The 19,659-nt window shown below is 35.7% G+C and overlaps 1 protein-coding gene across 4 annotated transcripts in view; it reads left to right on the top strand.

Moving 5' to 3' along the window:
* DCAF13 (DDB1 and CUL4 associated factor 13) overlaps positions 1-19,659 on the top strand; it is a 79,300-nt gene that overhangs the window by 953 nt on the left and 58,688 nt on the right. For all 4 annotated transcript variants that reach the window (XR_003003298.1, XR_003003300.1, XR_003003299.1 and 1 more), the window contains exons 2-8: positions 929-1,128; positions 1,729-1,836; positions 5,343-5,432; positions 7,005-7,160; positions 10,899-10,976; positions 13,056-13,138; positions 16,153-16,317. Coding sequence is in view for 1 of the 4 variants with exons in the window: in XM_024745018.1 (XP_024600786.1) it covers positions 929-1,128; positions 1,729-1,836; positions 5,343-5,432; positions 7,005-7,160; positions 10,899-10,976; positions 13,056-13,138; positions 16,153-16,317 (880 nt within the window). In the remaining 3 variants the exon portion in view is untranslated. The remainder of the gene's footprint in view (positions 1-928; positions 1,129-1,728; positions 1,837-5,342; positions 5,433-7,004; positions 7,161-10,898; positions 10,977-13,055; positions 13,139-16,152; positions 16,318-19,659) is intronic.

Raw genomic sequence — 19,659 nt, 5'->3', positions numbered from 1 at the left:
GCTAAGTAAATATATGGTCTCTGCTCACAAAATGTTTACAGGTTAAGTAACAAAACAGTAATGCTTCTAAAATGCAAATTAGGTTGTGTCATTTGGACTTGACATCATCCCTATTCCTTGAACTTGGTCCCATCTTCCCCTTCAGTTTCACCAGTGATTACTTTTCCCACAGCTAGCTTACATTTACTCTTGCCAGTCTGAGTGCATTTCAGTCATTCTCTTTGAGGCATCCTGTGTCACGAGTCCTTACCCAGTTTCTCTCCTAGCTCTGGGAAGCTTTCTCTGAACAATAGTCTTTCCAAACTTATCCCCTGCACATTTCCCCCCATCCTGTACACACTTAAGCACTCTCCTTCTATGTTTCTGTCACATATTTTTATACTAATATCAGAGTTTTTATTACATTGCCTCGTTATTATTGTGACTATCAGTCTTTCCCATCAGACTGAGCTTGCAGAGAGTGGTATAATTGTATTTGGTTCTATATCCTGTATTTAGACATCACCTGGTACCTAGGAGTTGCATTATTAATGTTTGAATGAAGGAATGAGTGAGTGACTGGCTGGTCACAGAATCTTGAGGTTAGGAAGTTATTAGTTACTGATCTTGTTATTAGGGATCTTATTTCTTATAACATTTTCCTATTTCTTTATAGTTTCTGGATGGAAGTGTTAATAGATAACAAAATGGAAAGATTGAAGTATTGGAGCTCTGTGAAACATAAAATAAGGAAGACAATTCCATGATTTTTCTGGTAATTTCGGAAAGGTTTTGGACAAAGGGTCTCAACTTTTGTATTCTCCACAGTGCTAGGCACAGTGTCCCTGATAAACGTTTTTTGAGTAACAAATAGAATGATTAGCTGAGGAAGACCACAGGAAATATTAAATGTGAATTATTTTATTAAGAGGAATCATTCTTATTTCAGTTCCAAGAAACTATGATCCTACCTTACATCCTTTTGAGGTCCCACGAGAATATGTAAGAGCTTTAAATGCCACCAAACTGGAACGGGTTTTTGCGAAACCGTTCCTTGCTTCCCTGGATGGTCACCGAGACGGAGTCAGTTGCTTGGCTAAACATCCGAAGAGTCTGGCTACTGTCCTTTCTGGGGCATGTGATGGAGAGGCAAGTGTCACGTTAAACGTTGATATTTTTTTTTTTTTTAAACGCTGATATTTTAAACTAAATATAGTTATATTACAAGTGTTCTTCCTTTAGTTGTGCGTTACTGTGGGTTTTAACTGTTTTGATTTTATTTTTCTATGTTCTGTTTTCTTTTAATTCTCAAGAGTAAATTCTATTTGAATTGGTAATTTCAGTAGTTTCTTATCTAAACCTAAGATATTTAAAATGTATAACTTAAGGCTATTTGACAGTAAGTAATAAGGCATTTTTACAGTACAGATATTTAACTGTGAGTTTTTTTCCACAGAGAATGTTATTAACAATTCAACACTTAATTCCCCCACTCTGGCAAAGAAAGAAAGCTTTGAAACACTTTAAACTAGAATGAACAGAGTATTTAACAGGTTCAGTTTTCTGCTTGTTGATATTCTTATCCATAGACATTGCATTATTTTAGTCTAGAGGATTTTGTGTTTAGCTGTCTGGTAGAGTGATTTACAGCCTTTTCAGTGTTGAATTTATTTTTCTTGGAATGTACTCCTGTGCCTGAACGTTTTTAATTTATAAGTCACTGAAATTTCCTAGTATGCTTTATCGTAGGTTAGAATTTGGAACTTAACTAAACGAAAATGTATTCGTATGATACAAGCACATGAAGGTTTTGTACGAGGAATATGTACTCGCTTTTGTGGGACTTCCTTTTTTACTGTAAGTATAATGCAATTAAATCATTAACTCTTTTCAACATGTATAAACTGATGTAATTGAATATTTTCTGAGTTCATTTACATGGTCCAAGGCCCTTTCAGAGTTTCACAATGCAAAATAACTTACTAAAACTTGGAAAAGTCCTGGTTTTCTTTATGTAATCCAGCCTTTTCCATGCTTTTTATACATAATTACTTAACATATTACTGAACTAATATTCTATAGGACACTCAGAAGTGGGATTAAAACAAGATGAGTAGGGACTTCCCTGGTGGCACACTGGTTAGGAATCCGTCTGCTAATGTAGGGGACCCAGGTTTGATCCCTGGTCTGCGAAGATCCCACATGCTGCAGAACAACTAAACCCGTGCGCCACAGCTACTGAGCCTGCGCTCTGGAGCCTGTGCTCCACAACAGGAGAAGCCACTGCAATGAGAAGCCCGTGCACCAAGAGTAGCCCCCGCTCGCCGCAGCTAGAGAAAGCCTGTGCGCAGCAACGAGGACCCAAGGCAGCCAAAAAAAAAAAAAAAGACACTTTAAAAAAAGAAAACAAAACAAGATGAGTAATTTGTACTCCTTTGTCTGTTATTAATACATCATTGAAGGATTTTTGTGTATGATAAAATATACATAACATAAAATTTACCATTCTAACCATTTTTAAGTGTACATTTCAGTGGCATTAAGTACATTCACATCATTGTACACCATCACCACTATCACCTTCCCAGACTGAAACTCTGTATCCATTAAATACTAACTCCACATCTCCCACGCCTACCTCCCACCCCCGAGCTCCCGGTAATCACTGTTGGACTTTATGTCTCTGTGTGTCTCATTTATTTCACTTAGTATAAAGTCCTTAAGGCTCATCCATGTTGTAGCATGTGTCAGAATTTCTTTCCTTTTTAAGGCTGAATAATATTCCATTATATGTATATACCACATTTTGTTTATCCATTCATCCATCAATGGACGTTTGGGTTATTTCCAACTTTTGGCTTTTGTGAATAATGCTATCATGTACAAATACCTGTTCAAGTTCGTTGAAATCTTTTTAATAGGGGAATGACAGAATCTAAGCTGAGCTTTGAGATTTCGACAGCAGTAAGTGATCAGTTTGGAGGCTGTTTTAATAGTCTGCATAAGCAATAATAGTCAATCCTGGGGAGTGAAAACAGTTGAAAGTAATTGTTAGGTTTAGAAACATTTTTATTTTGGGGATTAGAAACGGTTTTATGGAGGTATAATTGACATATAGTACTGTGTAAGTTTAAGGTGTACGGCAATAATGATTTGACTTAGATGCATCATGAAATGATTATCACAGTAAGTTGAGTGAACATCCATCATCTCATATAGATACAAAATTAAAGAAATAGAAAAAGGATTTTTTTTCTTGTGATGAGAACTCAGGGTTTAGTCTCAACAACTTTCATATATAACATACAGCCATGTTAATTATATTTATCATGTTGTACATTACATCTCTAATATTTATCTTATAAATAAGTTTGTACCTTTCACTGCCTTCATCCAGTTTCCCCCTTCCACCTATGGTAACCACAAATCTCATCTCTTTTTCTATAAGTTTGTTTTTCTGTTTTTGAAGTATAATTGACCTACAGCACTGTTAGTTCTTGGTGTACAATATAGTGATTCAATATTTCTATGCATTTCAAAATGATCACCACAGTAAGTCTAGTTATGATGTCACCATATATATAGATACCCATAGTTATTGACTATATACACTGTACACTTATTTTGCAACTGGAAGTTCATACCTCTTAATCTCTCTCACCTATTTCTCTCATTCCCCCACCCCTCCCCTCTGGCATCCACCTTTTTGTGCTCTATATTGATAATTCTGTTTCCATTTTGTTATGTTTGTTCATTTGTTTTTTAGATTTCACATATAAGTGAAATCATACAGTGTTTATCTTTCTCTGTCTGACTTATTTCACTTAGCATTATACCCTCTAGGTCCATCAATGTTCTTGCAAATCGCAAGATTTCATTCTTTTTTTATGGCTGAGTTATATTCCATTGTATATATATAATACATTTTCTTTATCCATTCATCTGTTGATGGGCACTTAGGTTGCTTCCCTGTCTTGTATTGTTAATAATGCTGCATTGGGCATAGGGGTGCTTATATCTTTTCTGATTAGTGTTTTTGTTATCTTCCAATAAATACATAGGAGTTGAATTGCTGGGTCATACGATAGTTCTATTTTTAATTTTTTGAGGAATCTCCATGCTGTTTTCCATAGTGGCTACACCAATTTCCATCCCCACCAACAGTGCACAAAGGTTTCCTTTTCTCTGCATCCTCACCAACACTTGTTATTTGTTGGCTTTGATAATAACCGTTCTGACAGGTGTAAGGTGATATCTGATTGTGGTTTTGATTTGCATTTGCCTGATGGTTAGTAATGTTGAGCATCTTTTCCTGTGTCTAATTTGCCATCTGTTTGTCTTCTTTAAAAAAAGTCTCTACAGAGCCTCTGCCATTTTTTATTTGAGTTGTTTTTTTGATACTGAGTTGTATGAGTTCTTTGTATACTTTGGATATTAACCCGTTATTGGATATATCGTTTGCAAATATCGTTTGCCTTTTCATTTTGTTGATAGTTTTCTTTGCTGTACAAGAGTTTTTTAAGTTTGATGGAGTCCCATTTGTTTCCCTTGCCTGAGGAAACATTTCCAAAAAAAATTAGTAAAATCGATGTTTACCTAATATCTTGAAGGTATCTGCCACATACCAAAGTCTAATTTACCATAGTTTGTTGCCTTGCTTTCATTTGGGCTAAGGTGCCAACAGTTCTACTCACCATTTCTTTCACCATCTGTGCAACTGTCAGCTTAGTGAAAAGACAAGCAATGCCTTTACTAACACGAAAATAGTCTCAAACTCCTGGACCCCTGAAAAATTCTCAGGGTCCTTCAGAAGTCTACACTTCACAGTTTGACAACCTCTGACTTAATAGTTTCTGGAGTTTTATGTCATGAAGAGAAGGACTTTACCCATGCCAAGATTTAAAAATGCCTTCTCTCTAGTATTTTTAATGGGTTTTGTTGCATTTTTTACCTTTAAAATTACCTGGAATTTTATTTTTATATAAGATGTCAGATTGGTTCATACTTCTTAAATGACCGACCTGATCTCACAATACCATTTTATTGTAATTCATTTTTCTCCCTAATTTGAAAAGTCATCTTTATTACAATAATGCAGTTTTTGCCATGTTTATGACCTAACTTTGTTTCTACCCTACTCTTCTTTTGCTCTGCTCATGCTGTTTTAAATTTTATGTACTTCATGTGTTTGTCACAAATCTTTACCATAACAAGGTGGGACATAAATGCATCAATAAATACAGTACTGGAAGAATATGGTATGTGTTATTTTTTAAACTGAGAGGTTTATAATTTGATGTATGTGTTGGCAAGTGTACAGTTTATAACTTGTTCATTATCATCATCATCATAAATATTTCTAGGTTGGTGATGACAAAACTGTGAAGCAGTGGAAAATGGATGGACCAAGCTATGGAGAAGAGGAGGAACCATTGCATACAATATTAGGAAAGGTACAAAAATAAATTGACCCATACTTGGGCTATTAGAATTCTTCTCTTTTACCTACAATTATTTCATAATTTTAATTTCAAGAAAGATATAAATAAGAAATCAGACACTTTAGGCTGCAATAATTGACCTGTTCTAAGCAACATTTAATGCAATGAATGTCCTTTGCAGTTCAAGAATTTGAACAGTTCTTCGGTGTTCATTGCAGTAGGGTTCAGTTTCTGTTTTTAGCTAGAGGATGCAGTGAAATTAGCAAGAACATGGGAGGAAATCTGTAAAGGTCAGAAAAAAGTGCTTCAACTTCTGATTTATATCATCATGGATCTTTCACAAAGCTCAGAATTTCTTACTTGAAAGAATTCTTTAGGAAATGAATAAATGCAATAGTGTGGTTTTTGTATAAATCTTACTTACATTTCTTAACATTCTGCAAATCAGATGATATAGTTTAGTTATAGTTTAATAATTCAGATAATTTGGCCTACCCATGTTTTTTAATGCTTACGTTTTGATACTAAGTGAAATTCTGAAATTAGAATTAATCTTTAAATATCGCATCTTTAAAATCTCTTTGTCATTTCAGTATTATATTTAGTATATATTTAGGTTCTGCTTTTCAGGTTTCAAGAAGTTCTAAATGTTCTTTCTTTAGATGAGGGGTCCAGCCCATGATCAGGGCCTTCCTGTGTTCTAATGGTCAATCTAAGTGTTCTTGAAGGGACGTGGAGGTGGGATATTAGTATGAAATGGAAATAATTTGCAGATGGTAAAAAATTAGTAATTCGTAAAACAAAATTGGTTTCATTCTTGTAAAATGTCTTTTCTCTAGGAGTTCCAAAGATTTTTGAAACATTTAGTGTTACCCCTTCTCTGTGGTATTGGGGGTTAATTCTTATTATGGAAAAGTTTGTAGGACTTGCCTTTATGAATAGAAAATAATTCTAAATCTGTGGATGCTGATAAGAGTTCTTAAAAGCTTAAAGTATTGACTAAATAGTTCCCTTTAATTTGCTTTGCAAACTATTTTTGCCATACAGTATGAAGGTAGACTTTAAGCTGGTCCTGAATAGATGAGTCGCATATTTTTAAGTAAATAATACCAAATTTATGAGATTTTATTGCTTTTAACAGTCTTAGCATCCACGCTCACCAATTTTATTTCTCCCCATAAATTTTAATGCAGTTGTCTGTATCTGTGTTTCTGTCCTGGGAATCAGTACTTCATATGTTAAATGTGGAATTAAGTTTTTTAGAAATTACCTTTGTGTTTCATTAGTTAGTTCCAAGATCCTTCAATACCCAATGATGATTTAAATATTACTTCAGTGATATGTATTCAAACTTAATTAAATACATCCCATGTTAACATTTTTCTTTGTTCCCAGAATGTGTGATAAGAAACATCATTTCTTATGGTAGAGTTTTCTCCTTTCAGTGAGGGCTTCAAAGAAACTTCTTTGTGAACTGGGATTTTCTTAAACAAATGAGAGTGTAGAGAAATATATTTAAAATATTCTGTAGATTTGAAGTACTAATGAAAACACTCATCTATAACAACATCTTTGCTTTAAAAGACAGTGTATACAGGAATTGATCATCACTGGAAAGAAGCTGTTTTTGCCACATGTGGACAGCAAGTAGACATTTGGGATGAACAAAGAACCAGTCCTATATGTTCAATGACTTGGGGATTTGACAGTATAAGCAGTGTTAAATTTAACCCAATTGAGGTAATGTTCCTTTTTGAAATATGTTCTGCTTATTGTTTTCTTATTATCTAGTAATTTCAGCTCTGTTTACGAAACTTTTGAATGTATGATACAAGAATTTTCTGAATTTTAGTGGTGTTCTAGCATTTGGTCCATTTTCCAGATTATATCTGAGTTCTTATACCTTTGGTCAGGTCTTGCCTTGACATGTTTGCCTACAGTTATAGTCCCAGATACTAGTGTTTAGCACTGTTAAGAGGTGGGTGTGTGCATGTGCTCGTGGGGGTAGAATCCAAGTACACACTGTCCTGTGAAACTCCAGTTTTATTTGTGCCTTCAACACTCGATGTTCCACAGATTAACATCTTTGTACCTTTAGGAAAATGTTAATTTTTCTTAACTCTCTTGGAGGTCAGAAGAAGGAGTGTTGAGCATTGTTTTCTTTAATTATTTGTACATGGCAGGGGCACCAGTGCTTCAAAATAATATGCATGGTTATTTTTGTACTACATGATAATTAGTTGTATTTTTCTTTGCTCAAAAGTCTGAACTGTGATTCCTAATTTCTTCCAGGTCTAAGGGAAGAGTTAGAGATTAGCCTACTTTTTTTTTTATAAATTTATTTATTTTATTTTTGGCTGCATTGGGTCTTTGTCGCTGCATGTGGGCTTTCTCTAGTTGTGGCGAGCAGGGGCTACTCTTCATTGCGGTGTGTGGGCTTCTCATTGTGGCGGCTTCTCTTGTTGTGGAGCACGGGCTCTAGGCGCACGGGCTTCAGTAGTTGTGGCACGTGGGCTCAGTAGTTGTGGCTCGCGGGTTCTAGAACGCAGGCTCAGTAGCTGTGGCACACGGGCTTAGTTGCTCCGTGGCATGTGGGATCTTCCCGGACCAGGGCTCGAACCCTTGTCCCCTGCATTGGCAGGCAGATTCTTAACCACTGCGCCACCAGGGAAGTTCCTACTTATTGTTTATTCAGGTCCGAATTTGGGAAAGGAGGTTTCCCTGAAGGCAAAGCTATCCCCTGGACTCCAGACTTTTCCCTGAGCTTTTCCTGAATACGTAACAATTGATGAACTCATTTTCCAGAAGACTCAGTAAAGATGGCTTTTCCTGCAGAAAGAAAAGGAAATCACTGCATGTGTAAGCTGATTTTAGAAATTATCAGGAGATTATCTTGTTAGATGGTATCAGAGAAAATCCTGATCTTCAAGTTTTACACTCTTAGAGACCCTAACTGATAAAAGGAGGGAAAAAGTTTAAGTCAGAGTAGCAGCGTATTAAGGCTGAGGTGCTGCGGTGTGATGTGAACTTGGCTTTGAGGTGCTGCTGAGAAGTCAGTCAGAGGATGCCCTCCTGCCTCCAGCACACACCTGCATATACACTTCTGGGAGAGGCTGCAGGTCTAGAGCAGGGGTTGTCAAGCTATGGTCTATGAGCCCACTGCCTGTTTTTGTTAAAAAAAAAAAAAAAAGTTTTACTGAAACACAGCCGTGCTATGCCCTTTTGCTCATTTATTGTTTGTAACGGCATTTGCACTACAAAGTAAAGAAAGCACTGCAGAAACCATATGGCCCACAAAGCCTAAAATACTTCCTTTCTGGCCCTTTACAGAAAATGTTTGCTGCTCGCTGGTACAGGGTATCTGTACCCTACTATATCTTCCTCACTCCATCCTCTGTCTACCTTCCCTGTGTTCCCCTTGGTTGTAGAAGTGAGATATGGCATGAAGGGGCAAGCCAGCTTTGCAGAGCCAGCCCAAGGTGACACTAGGCAGAAGCAGGTTACAAACACAAGCAACTTGTGGGAACATTTTATGTCTTACTTGTGGTGGACCTAGGCTGGAACTGTATTTCCTGCCAGCATGCCTTTGCATTGACCTTATGCAAGTCACAGTTTTTCTCTGTATTTGTTTATTTTTAAAATGAGATTAATTATATCTTCCATTGTGCGTCATAGGTTTGTTGTAAGCGTAAAATGTGATAATATATGTGAATATTTTTAAAAGGTGCTCCCCAAATTTAAGATGGTGGTGTTACTGCTATTTAAAAAAAAAAACAGGAGGAACAGACAGATACTGATTCCTAGTTCTCTAAAGGGTAAATGAGATCTTTTGTTTCTCTGTTTTGGTAAACACCTGTGTCAGAAGAGCTGATGGCCAGTTCTAAAATCATAATTAATTATTAGTGATGACCTAGCAACCATGTTTTTCAAATTTGCCTGTATAAAAACTCTATTTGTTCAGCTGTGTGTGAATGCGTGTTTTATTAACCTATGAACTGACTTAGTGGTAAAAGCAAATGGTGTGCATGTCTCTTACCCTGTATTAAACTTAATGGAAAGGGCGTGTTGCTATGAACAAATGGAGTGTATTTGTCTCCTAATCATTAATAATTAATTTTCTGTTAAAATATTGAAGCCTAGAATTCTCATAAAGCCAAAAGTTTATGCTGAGCAGCGCTACATTTTACAGTATGAAAGTCAGCTTTCCGTCTAGGTAGAATTTTTTGCTTTGTTCAAATTAAAGTCTTTACTTTTAGAAACAGAACCTGGTCAGACTTTGGAGTGACATAATGAGAAACTAAGAAAGGTTGAGAGGAGTCACTAACTAGGGGAAAGGCTCAGAGAAGAAGTGGTTTAAGAAGGAGGGTTTTGGAAAGAACTGAGAAGAGATCGTGATGGTAGCATTGGCTTTATGAGTTTTATTTGAACTATATACACCCATGTAGTAGGAGCTAGCAGACCATACAGCTGCTTAGTAAATGACTCTTATAGTTCCTGTTAACGCTTGCAGTAGGAATAATGGAGGCAGAAGCCAAGAGTTGTGTCAGGAACCATGAGGTGAGGAGGAATGGTACTACAAAGGGTGGGATTTGGGACTCCACTGGTAGGTAGATGGCTTATTTTCACTTACGCCAAGGATTATGTAAGCACTTAGCACATTTATAACTGACTTACAAATAAATATTTTAAACATCTTGGAACAGTTGGACAAAGGACACACCTAGTTTATACAGAGAGTTAATAAACATGAGGAAATGTTTAACTGCTAATAAAGCAGTAATTTATATAGTAGGCCCTCCATATCCGCGGGTTCTGTGTCTGTGGTTACAGAGGGCAAGGGACTCGTGCATCTGTGGATTTTGGTATCCGTGGGTGGTCCTGAAACCAGTCCCCCACAGATGCCAAAGGATGACAGTATATAGGAAATATTGCCATACAGATATTATTTTTAAATGGCACTACCTATTGCTGCCCAGTTGCAGTAAAATTAATATATTTCCACATTGTAATGTATATTGGTACAACTCTTTGGAAAACAATTACTCCTAAATATCAAAAGCCATAAAAGTGTTCATACTTTTTGATTGAGTAACGCCACTACTAAAATCTTACCCTTAGAAAAAGAAGAGCTAAATGTATGCAAATGTTTTTTGAAGTGTTATTTATAATACTGAAGAACAGGAAACAGGTCTAAGTTGAAGAATGGATAAGTAAAATATGTTGTTTTAAAATAGGATGCAGAATTATCTGTACAGTATCATCACAGGCATCTAAAGTGGGGATTTAACAATGAAAATACTTGGCTTAGGTTGCTGAGATTATGAGTGATTCATTGTACCCTCTGAAAATGGACTTTAATGTTATAACTTTGTATCTTAAACATAAACATTGAGGGTAATTAAATCATTTGTTCACTGAATGGACATGGTTTGCTGCCAAGCCTAGCTTTTAACTGATGATTGTTATACTTATTTTTAGACATTTCTCTTGGGAAGTTGTGCTTCTGACAGGAATATAGTACTATATGATATGAGGCAAGCTACTCCTCTGAAAAAGGTGAGTTTCAATTTGTCTTCTGCTTTATACAGTTGTTAATGCATCCCCCTGTAAGTGGAGTGACTGAAAATATGGAGCAAATGTTTTTTCAGAATTAAAAAACTCTTTAATAGAGGTGTCCTTAGAACCCAAAATGATCATAATGGCATTCTCTCAATTTCCTGTTGCTTGTTAGAGACCCTTAAATTTCCATGAGGTACTGTATCCTAGTCTTTGTGTCTTCCACAATGCCAGCAGATTTTAGGCATCTAGTTTGTACTTACTGAATTGGAAGTTTTTTTTTTTTTTTTTTTGCGGTACGTGGGCCTCTCACTGTTGTGACCTCTCCCGTTGTGGAGCACAGGCTCCGGACACGCAGGCTCAGCGGCCATGGCTCACGGGCCCAGCCGCTCCGCGGCATGTGGGATCTTCCCGAACCTGCGTCCCCTGCATTGGCAGGCGGACTCTCAACCACTGCGCCACCAGGGAAGCCCAAATTGGAAGTTCTTAAAAAAGTATTGCATCCTGTTACATCAGGCCCTGTGATTATCATATGACACATATGGTATTTTATTCCAGAAAGTTTTATAACTAATTCACATAACTACCTTTATTTGTTTAGTTACATGCCAAGGGGGTTGACGTTTTATTTAGACAAGCTCTGTCCTGTTCAAGGTGTCAGATTTCCCAACAGTTCTAAAGCAGTCATTCCAGGACTTAGATATCAAAGTTAATACAACCTTAAGTTGATTCTAGAGAAGGAGAGAAATATTGTTGGTAAAGAGGGGAGTGCCATTATAAGTAAAAAGGTATAAAGTTGATTTCAGGTGCTAGAATTGACAGAGAGCAAGAAGAGCTAGACCTTGTTCATGTGCCACAAGTCCGATGTCCACACGTAACAGAAATGTTTTTAATATTTTTGTTGTTCCTAACAGATAATAAATTCAGAAATATTAGGAGTAGAGTATATTCCTTAAAGTTTGAACTAGATAAATAGGATAATCTTTCCAAAGTATACTACCACTCCAATCATTTCACTCATTCATGTGATATGGAGGGAAGATCCTGCATGAACTTTGGTGTTAGACTTTAAGCAGGTAACTTAACCTGTGTTTCTCCTGTGAAATGGTGGTATTGATAGCTACCTTGCAGCCCAATGGTAAGAATAAAACAAGATACTTAAGCATTTAGCAGAATGCTAACATGAAGTACTAGTTTAATAATAGTAATTTCTACCTCCTTCACTCCTCCATTCTCAGTTGTTAATAATAGTGCTTCATTACTTTTAGGTTGAAGAAAAGAACTGTAGCTCTCAAGCGCCTCCAAAATCTGGTCCCAAATTGTATTCCATTTATTTATTTGCTTTAGTCAGTAAGGGTTTGTTACATGTATGTCACGTTGATGGATGCAGACGTGCTATTTTCTGTTATTTCTCTGTTCTACCTACTAGACTATCAATGTTTCTTCTATCTTTTCTCTCCTTAATGTAGCTGTTCTCATTCAGGGGTTGTACCACCCCACCAAGTATATTTTTGGAAGTGTTGGGAGGGACATTTTACTCGCATTTAATGGGCCAGCTCCAGAGAGGCTAAATATCCTCCATTGGACAGTCACACACAACAAAAGATTATCCTGCCCAGAATGTTCCTTTTGAGAAACATGATAATATTTCTGGACCTTCACAGATCAGCTCAGATCATGCTTATCTTTTGAAACCTTTCTTCTCCACTTTAACCCTAAGCTCACCATTAATTTTGCCCCTGATTTGATACTTGATTATTTGCTGCTTCACTGTTTATATTTTAACTCTTCTTAATGTGTATCTCATTTTCCTGACTATAAGCTTTTTGAGGTCAAGGGACCATTTATTAAGCATTTTTATATTTTTCAGTATTTAGCACTCTGCCTGTGTGTTCAGTAAACAATTATTGATTTTCTTTTCCTATTGCATTGAGCCAAGTACTGTGCACATAATAGGTGTTTACTAAAGTACTTGCTTAAATCAATGAGAAAAGAAGGAAGGGAAATGAAGTGGGAATTTATCCATTTTAGAGGGACTTAATTTCATAGTAATGGGTTAGTGTATGCTTCTTTTCTTAGGTCATCTTAGATATGAGAACAAATACAATTTGCTGGAACCCTATGGAAGCTTTCATTTTTACTGCAGCAAACGAAGATTACAAGTAAGTTTCCCTCTTTAAAACTTAATTTCTATCAGAAATAACTCAGTTGTATGTCTTACTAATGAAATACGTTTTCCTAGGTAATATTCCTTCATATGCTCTAGAAAATTGCTGTTTGTTTTGCTAAAAAAAAAATATTTCCCAAATTAGAGAAGCGCTTCTTAAAAAGTATTCTCAGTTTTCAAAATGATACAGACCAGGGATGATAAACTGTGATCTGTGGACCAAATCCTGTCTGCTGCCTGTTTCTGTAAAGTTCTATTGGAGTATAGCCACATTTATTTCTGTATGGAATATGGCTGCTTTTGTGCTATAATGCCTGAGTTGAGTAGTTGCAACAGAGACCATATGACCCACAAAGCCAAAAATGTTTATTATTTGGCCGTTTACAGAAAAAATTAGCTTATCCCTGACATAGACCATATAAATAATGGCTGAATCATACATGTTTTAAGAAACTAAAAATATCTGCCTACAAAGTGTGTAGCTCTTCAGGTAGTTGATACTCATGTGGTCATGTTATCAGCTACCACTATTACTTCAGTAAGACAAAAGGAAAAATAAAGTTTCAACCTTTACCTTAATATTTGCAGATATATTATTCTATGACTTCATGTAAAGGTGACATAGAAGCCTTATGTTCTTGACCTAGATGGAATTTTATGATTTCTTATATACTACTTTAAAACTTGTTGAAGCATTTGTCATCAGCTAACTTATTTTATCTTTGCAGTATCCCTGTAAGGTGGATAGGACATGTATGTTATTCCCTTTTTACAGATGAGGCTATTGATGTAGGGAGTTTAATCTCTTGATGAGGAAAGAGTGTCTTATCTTTTTTTATCCAAGCATTTATTGTAGTGCTATGCATATGATGGATTTTTAATACATGTTTTTTGGGGAAGGTGGAAGTTTGTCATTAGATTGAACTTTAGATCATCTGTATTTAAGTTCTTTGTTCTTTCCACTACTCTTATTTATGAAAGAATAAGTTAGCTCAGAAATAGGACTTATTACATGTTTTAGTGGTACCAACTGAAAACATCTGTTATGACTTTCCTGTACTAAAAAGAAGCTCAGTTGGACTCATTAACTAGCAATACCAAACCACATTAATTGAAGCCCTTTTTAGCCTTTTTCTCATGTAGAAATTAAAATAGAATTTACTAAAAAACAAAATTTTCTAAAACAAACCTGGTTGAGAACCACTGCCTTAGATAGGGATTGTAAAGCAGTTGTCAACTCAGAAATTTAATCTCCAAGATCAGTATGACCTTGGCTGACAATCCTGTGGTATGTTTGAAGATTATGAAAGAGAACAATGACTTGTCTCTTGATGAGAATTTCATGGTATTTTGAAATTTGTATCATTAGCATCAGTGACTTTTCATAATAATCGTATTTAAAAATATTCTTTTTGAAGTGTTAGGTCTTTTTTTTTTTAATTTTTGTTTTGAAATAATTTTAGGCTTACTGAAAAGTTACACAAATAGTACCAGTCAGCCAATTTCCCCAAATGTTAATGTCTTACATCCCCACAGTTCAATTAGCAAAACCAAGAAATTAAGATTGGTACACTACTATAAAGTACAGACTTTATCCCATCACCAGTCTTTCCACTAATGTTCTTTTACTGTTCTAGGATCCAGTGCAGGATCCCACATTGCATTTGATTGCCATGTCTCCTTAGCCTGCCCACTCTGTGACTTTCTCAGTCTTCCCTTTTCTTTCATGACCTTAGTACTTTTGAGAAGGACTTTCTTGTCAATTATATTGTAGACTGCCCTTAAGTGGGGCTTAACTGGTGTTTTCTCATTATTTCATTGAGATTATGCATCTTTAGCAAGAATACCACAAAATTGATATGCCTTTCTTGGTGCATCAAATCAGAGGTACATAATGTCAGTTTATCTTATTATATTACTGGTGCTGTTAACCTTGATCACTTAGTTAACATGCTGTCTGCCAGTTTTCTCCACTATAAAGTTACTATTTTTTCCTTTTGTAATTAATACATGTCTTTGGGGAGATACTTTGAAATTATGTGGATATCTTGTTTCTCCTCACACTTAATCTTCACATCTGGAAGTATTTTGATGTTGGGAACTTGGTCACAGTAATGCTATATTACTACTCTACATCATCCATGTTAGCTCATTTGAAGCACTGTTTTTTTAGCTGTTGATTAAGAATTTTTAAACCTCGAAAATCATGAAGTCATTGTTTTTGCCAGTTGTGCGCAAAGTATAGTTTTCTAATTTTAATATACCCTTTGAAAAGCTGTGCTCACTCTTATAGATCACTGATGGAGTATAAACTATTGCAACTTCGCTGGAAATGATTTGTCAACTCAAAAGACTTAAAAATGCTCATGTCTTTTCTACTTGTAGGAATCTATTCAGATCTAATTGAATCTACCCCATTCAATTAAAAATTAAATATGAAAAATTAAAATTTCATTTAAGAATTAATTATAGTAAAATGTTGGAAACTTTATTAATAAATAGATTTATTTAAACAAATAATTATTTTAACTCATATTTACATATGAAAACATTAAAATATTCTCAGATTATTTAATGGATAAATGTTCATAATATGCTACATGAAATATCAGGATATAGAGCTTTATACAGTATTATCTTACTTTTATTAAAAGGTACATAGTTAAATAGTATAGTGAAAAGATTAGAAATAATTACACTGTGCTAACTGACTTTCTCTGGGTGGTGGAATTAAAGGTAAGTTTTGTACTCTTCATATTCTTTTGAAGTTTGCACATTTTCTACAATGAGATTTATGTTTATAAGGTTGAAAGTGTGTAAGTGTAATCTTAAGGAATAATAAAAACTTGATATTTTTCCCTATCCCTTACCTACTGTGTAAAGAATTGAGCTATTTATTTAGATGTGCATTATTTAGCCAGCAGTCTTATTTTCACTAGTGTCTCTTAGTACTACATAAGCTTTTTTTAAATAGAAATTTGTATCAAATAATTAAACATTCTTTTACAGCTTATATACTTTTGATATGCGTGCACTGGACACTCCTGTAATGATACATATGGATCATGTGTCTGCGGTGCTTGATGTGGATTACTCTCCTACTGGGAAAGACTTTGTGTCTGCTAGTTTTGATAAATCTATTCGAATCTTTCCTGTGGACAAAAGTAGAAGCAGGTATGTTACTACCAATAAACATTTGTTTTTGTTTGATTTTTTTCCTTGTCTTTATCATTTATCTTTTTTGAAAGGTTATTTGGTTGTGTGTATATGATGGAGCTCACACCCAGATGTTGTGACTTGGGGTACCAACTTCCACTGCATCACCTATGGGAACATCAGCCTACTGGGCAGTTTCTTCATTGAACAGGATATTATCTTTATATAATTTGTTTATATGAAATCTTAGTGTTTGCCTTAGAGCAAAACCTTTTATTTTAGAATTATTTTTAAGTGTTTTATAGTAATTTTTAAAAATAAAGACTTTATTTTTTTCGAGGAGTTTTAGGTTTACAACAAAATTGAGAGGAAGGTAGAGAGATTTTTCATATATTCCCAGCCCCTACACATGCAGAGCCTATCCCATTATCAACATTCCTTATGGGGTGGTACTTTTGTTACCTCACCAGAATGTAAGATGAGCCTACATCATAATCACCCCAAATCCATAGTTTTCCTAGGGTTCACTCTTGGTATTATGTCTTTTATGGGTTTGAATAAATGTATAATGACATGTTCATCATGATACTATCATAGTATTTTTACTGCCCTAAAATATAGTAAACTTAAAATTTTTTTTTTAATTTGATAATGAAGAACTTAGATAAGGTTTTCCCTAATACAGTTTAAGAGCAGTTAATAACAATAATACCTTACATTTGTTATTTCTCACTTATTTATTTTTATTATTATTTTTTTGTGGTGCGCGGGCCTCTCACACAGAGCCTCTTCTTTAGAGTCACACAGCTCTTTTTTTGGTCATAGCCAATCTGCTTGTCTAACTCTTCGGTATTTTTACTTGTGATAGTTGCATCTTTTTCCCCTCTAATTTGAGGAAACCATATTAATTCCTAAACCTTTTTGTATAATCATGAATTGCTAGCAAATAATTGTCAGCATCGTCATGTGTATGATTTAAAAAGTGCTTGAATTGGAATCAAAAGCATACTGAGTGAGTGGGTGTTCTGGTGACTTTGATCTTCATTCCATCATCTCCTGGGGTTGGTTCCTATATGGCTGTTACAACTAACTTGATATTCTCCAAACTGTCATGAATGGTTTGTTGGGAATTGTTCAGTCAGGCCCAAGGCAAGCCTGAGAGTTTCCATTCTTCTCACCTCTCTGGAAAATATTAAGAATCAAGAGAGTGTGGCCCTCCATCATTTTCTGGCACCAGGACCTCCAAAGGTAGTAAGTAGGACAATACTTTTCTAACATGATGTATAAACAGACATAAAGAACAAAGGAAGAGGATGAGAAATGGGAATGTTCAGGCACCTATGATCCCAAGAGCCCTGCAGCTGAGCTCCAGCTGAATTGTTCTGCAGCCAGTGTGGGCAGTTAAATGCAAGTCTAGTTAAAAGCTCAGATTATTCCAAAACTGTATGAAGTGAGGAGTTCTTATACACCGTTTCCAGGGAATTGCCTCCTGATGTCATTTGGAGATTTTGTAATCACAATTTAATATGTGTTACTTCCTGTTGGGTTTAGTTATAAATGGTATTCCTTCTGACCTTTGTCTGCTTGAAAGCTGCTTCTGGTTTGTTTCTGTGGTCTGCTCTAGTTTCCTGTCATTACAGACATCAAATAACACAGGCAATGCTTTGGATGATACATTTTTTTTGTTTTTTTGTTTTTTTTGCGGTACGCGGGCCTCTCACTGTTGTGGCCTCTCCCATTGCGGAGCACAGGCTCCGGATGCACAGGCTCAGTGGCCGTGGCTCACGGGCCCAGGTGCTCCGTGGCATGTGGGATCTTCCCGGACCGGGGCACAAACCCGTGTCCCCTGCATCGGCAGGCGGACTCTCAACCACTGCGCCACCAGGGAAGCCCGATATGTATTTTTAAAATGTTTTCCTTTGAAAGATCTTAAAGTAGTTAAATTGTATTTTAAAAGTAAATTTTGAGTAGGTTTTCAAAAAGTACAGTTAAATGAATATTTGAAGGTAAGCTTCTGTTCGGATTTCATTCAGTATTTACTTAGCAAACAAGTAAATTCAGTTGCATTCACACAGAACAATTCATTTATCTTGACTACGTATATAAAGAATTTAAGTTTTTAAATGTATTTATCCCCAAATAGTATAACTTATAATGAACTTTATGTATCTATTTTAAGTACAAGCATAAACATATCTAGAAGTTAAGAACCCTGTGTAGTTTACCATTAAGGAGGATTCTAAGTTGGTTAAGTGACTAACCATTGGATTTGTCTGGTCTAATACATGAACTGATGTAATACATGACTAGGTTATTTTTAATGGTTACCAAAGCCTAATCGAATTTCCTAATATTTAAATTCAATACGTTGCTTTGGGAAAAAAGACATCTTAAATAGGTAGAGGTTGTAAGGATTGAGTCTTGTAAAAGCAGAGCATTGAGAGAAGAAAAAGCAGTCAGTGTTTCATCTACTTTTCCTTTTAATAGGATGTTCTTTCTAACCATACTCTCTTTTAGAAATAAATTTCTTATGGTCTAGCTACATGGTCATTCAGGAGCTCAAAATGTATCTGTTAGAAGCAGTGTAATAGACTAGTTTTGTGAGTGTACTTCAGAGATGTTTTTATATATATGAAATCTATTTGATTTCATCATCACATACGGGTTTTCTTTTACTGTGCAGAATTTGCTGAGCGACTTTCCTTTCTCTCAAGTAGTCTGCATTTTGAATCACTTAATCCAGATATGGAAACTTTACTTCTCTAGAACTCTCATCCTTTTATTTTTTCTGACCTTGTCTTTTACTTGCTTTTTAATGCTCTGCTTAACACTTCCTAATATAGTATCTTCTGTGAATTCACTTAGTATGTTTCACAGCCTTCCAAATAGGTATGATATTTGACATCTCCATTTATTAAATGATCCTTATCTCATCACTTCTATAGCCCTCCATTTCTTTTCACATATGTAAATCATCAGCTCTCACTTCAATTAATTGAGCTTTTTATTTGTTTTATTTTTTAATTTTTTTTGCGGTACGCTGGCCTCTCACTGCTGTGGCCTCTCCCGTTGCGGAGCACAGGCTCCGATGCGCAGGCTCAGCGGCCATGGCTCACGGGCCCAGCCACTCCGCGGCATGTGGGATCCTCCTGGACCGGGGCACGAACCCGTGTTGCCTGCATGGGCAGGCGGACTCTCAACCACTGCGCCACCAGGGAAGCCCAATTGAGCTTTTTAAACAATTTGACCAAAACAGAAATCAGACATTAGGATCAACATATCAGGATGTGCTCTTAGAGTACCATTGCATTTATTTTTCAATGAAAAGAAACCCCAAAAAAGTGTGGTGGTTGACCTTAT

Source organism: Neophocaena asiaeorientalis, unplaced genomic scaffold, assembly GCF_003031525.2.
Source record: "Neophocaena asiaeorientalis asiaeorientalis breed wild unplaced genomic scaffold, Neophocaena_asiaeorientalis_V1.1 scaffold933, whole genome shotgun sequence".
In the NCBI taxonomy this organism is placed as follows: domain Eukaryota; kingdom Metazoa; phylum Chordata; class Mammalia; order Artiodactyla; family Phocoenidae; genus Neophocaena; species Neophocaena asiaeorientalis.
This window is presented reverse-complemented; position numbering and strand designations above follow the sequence as displayed.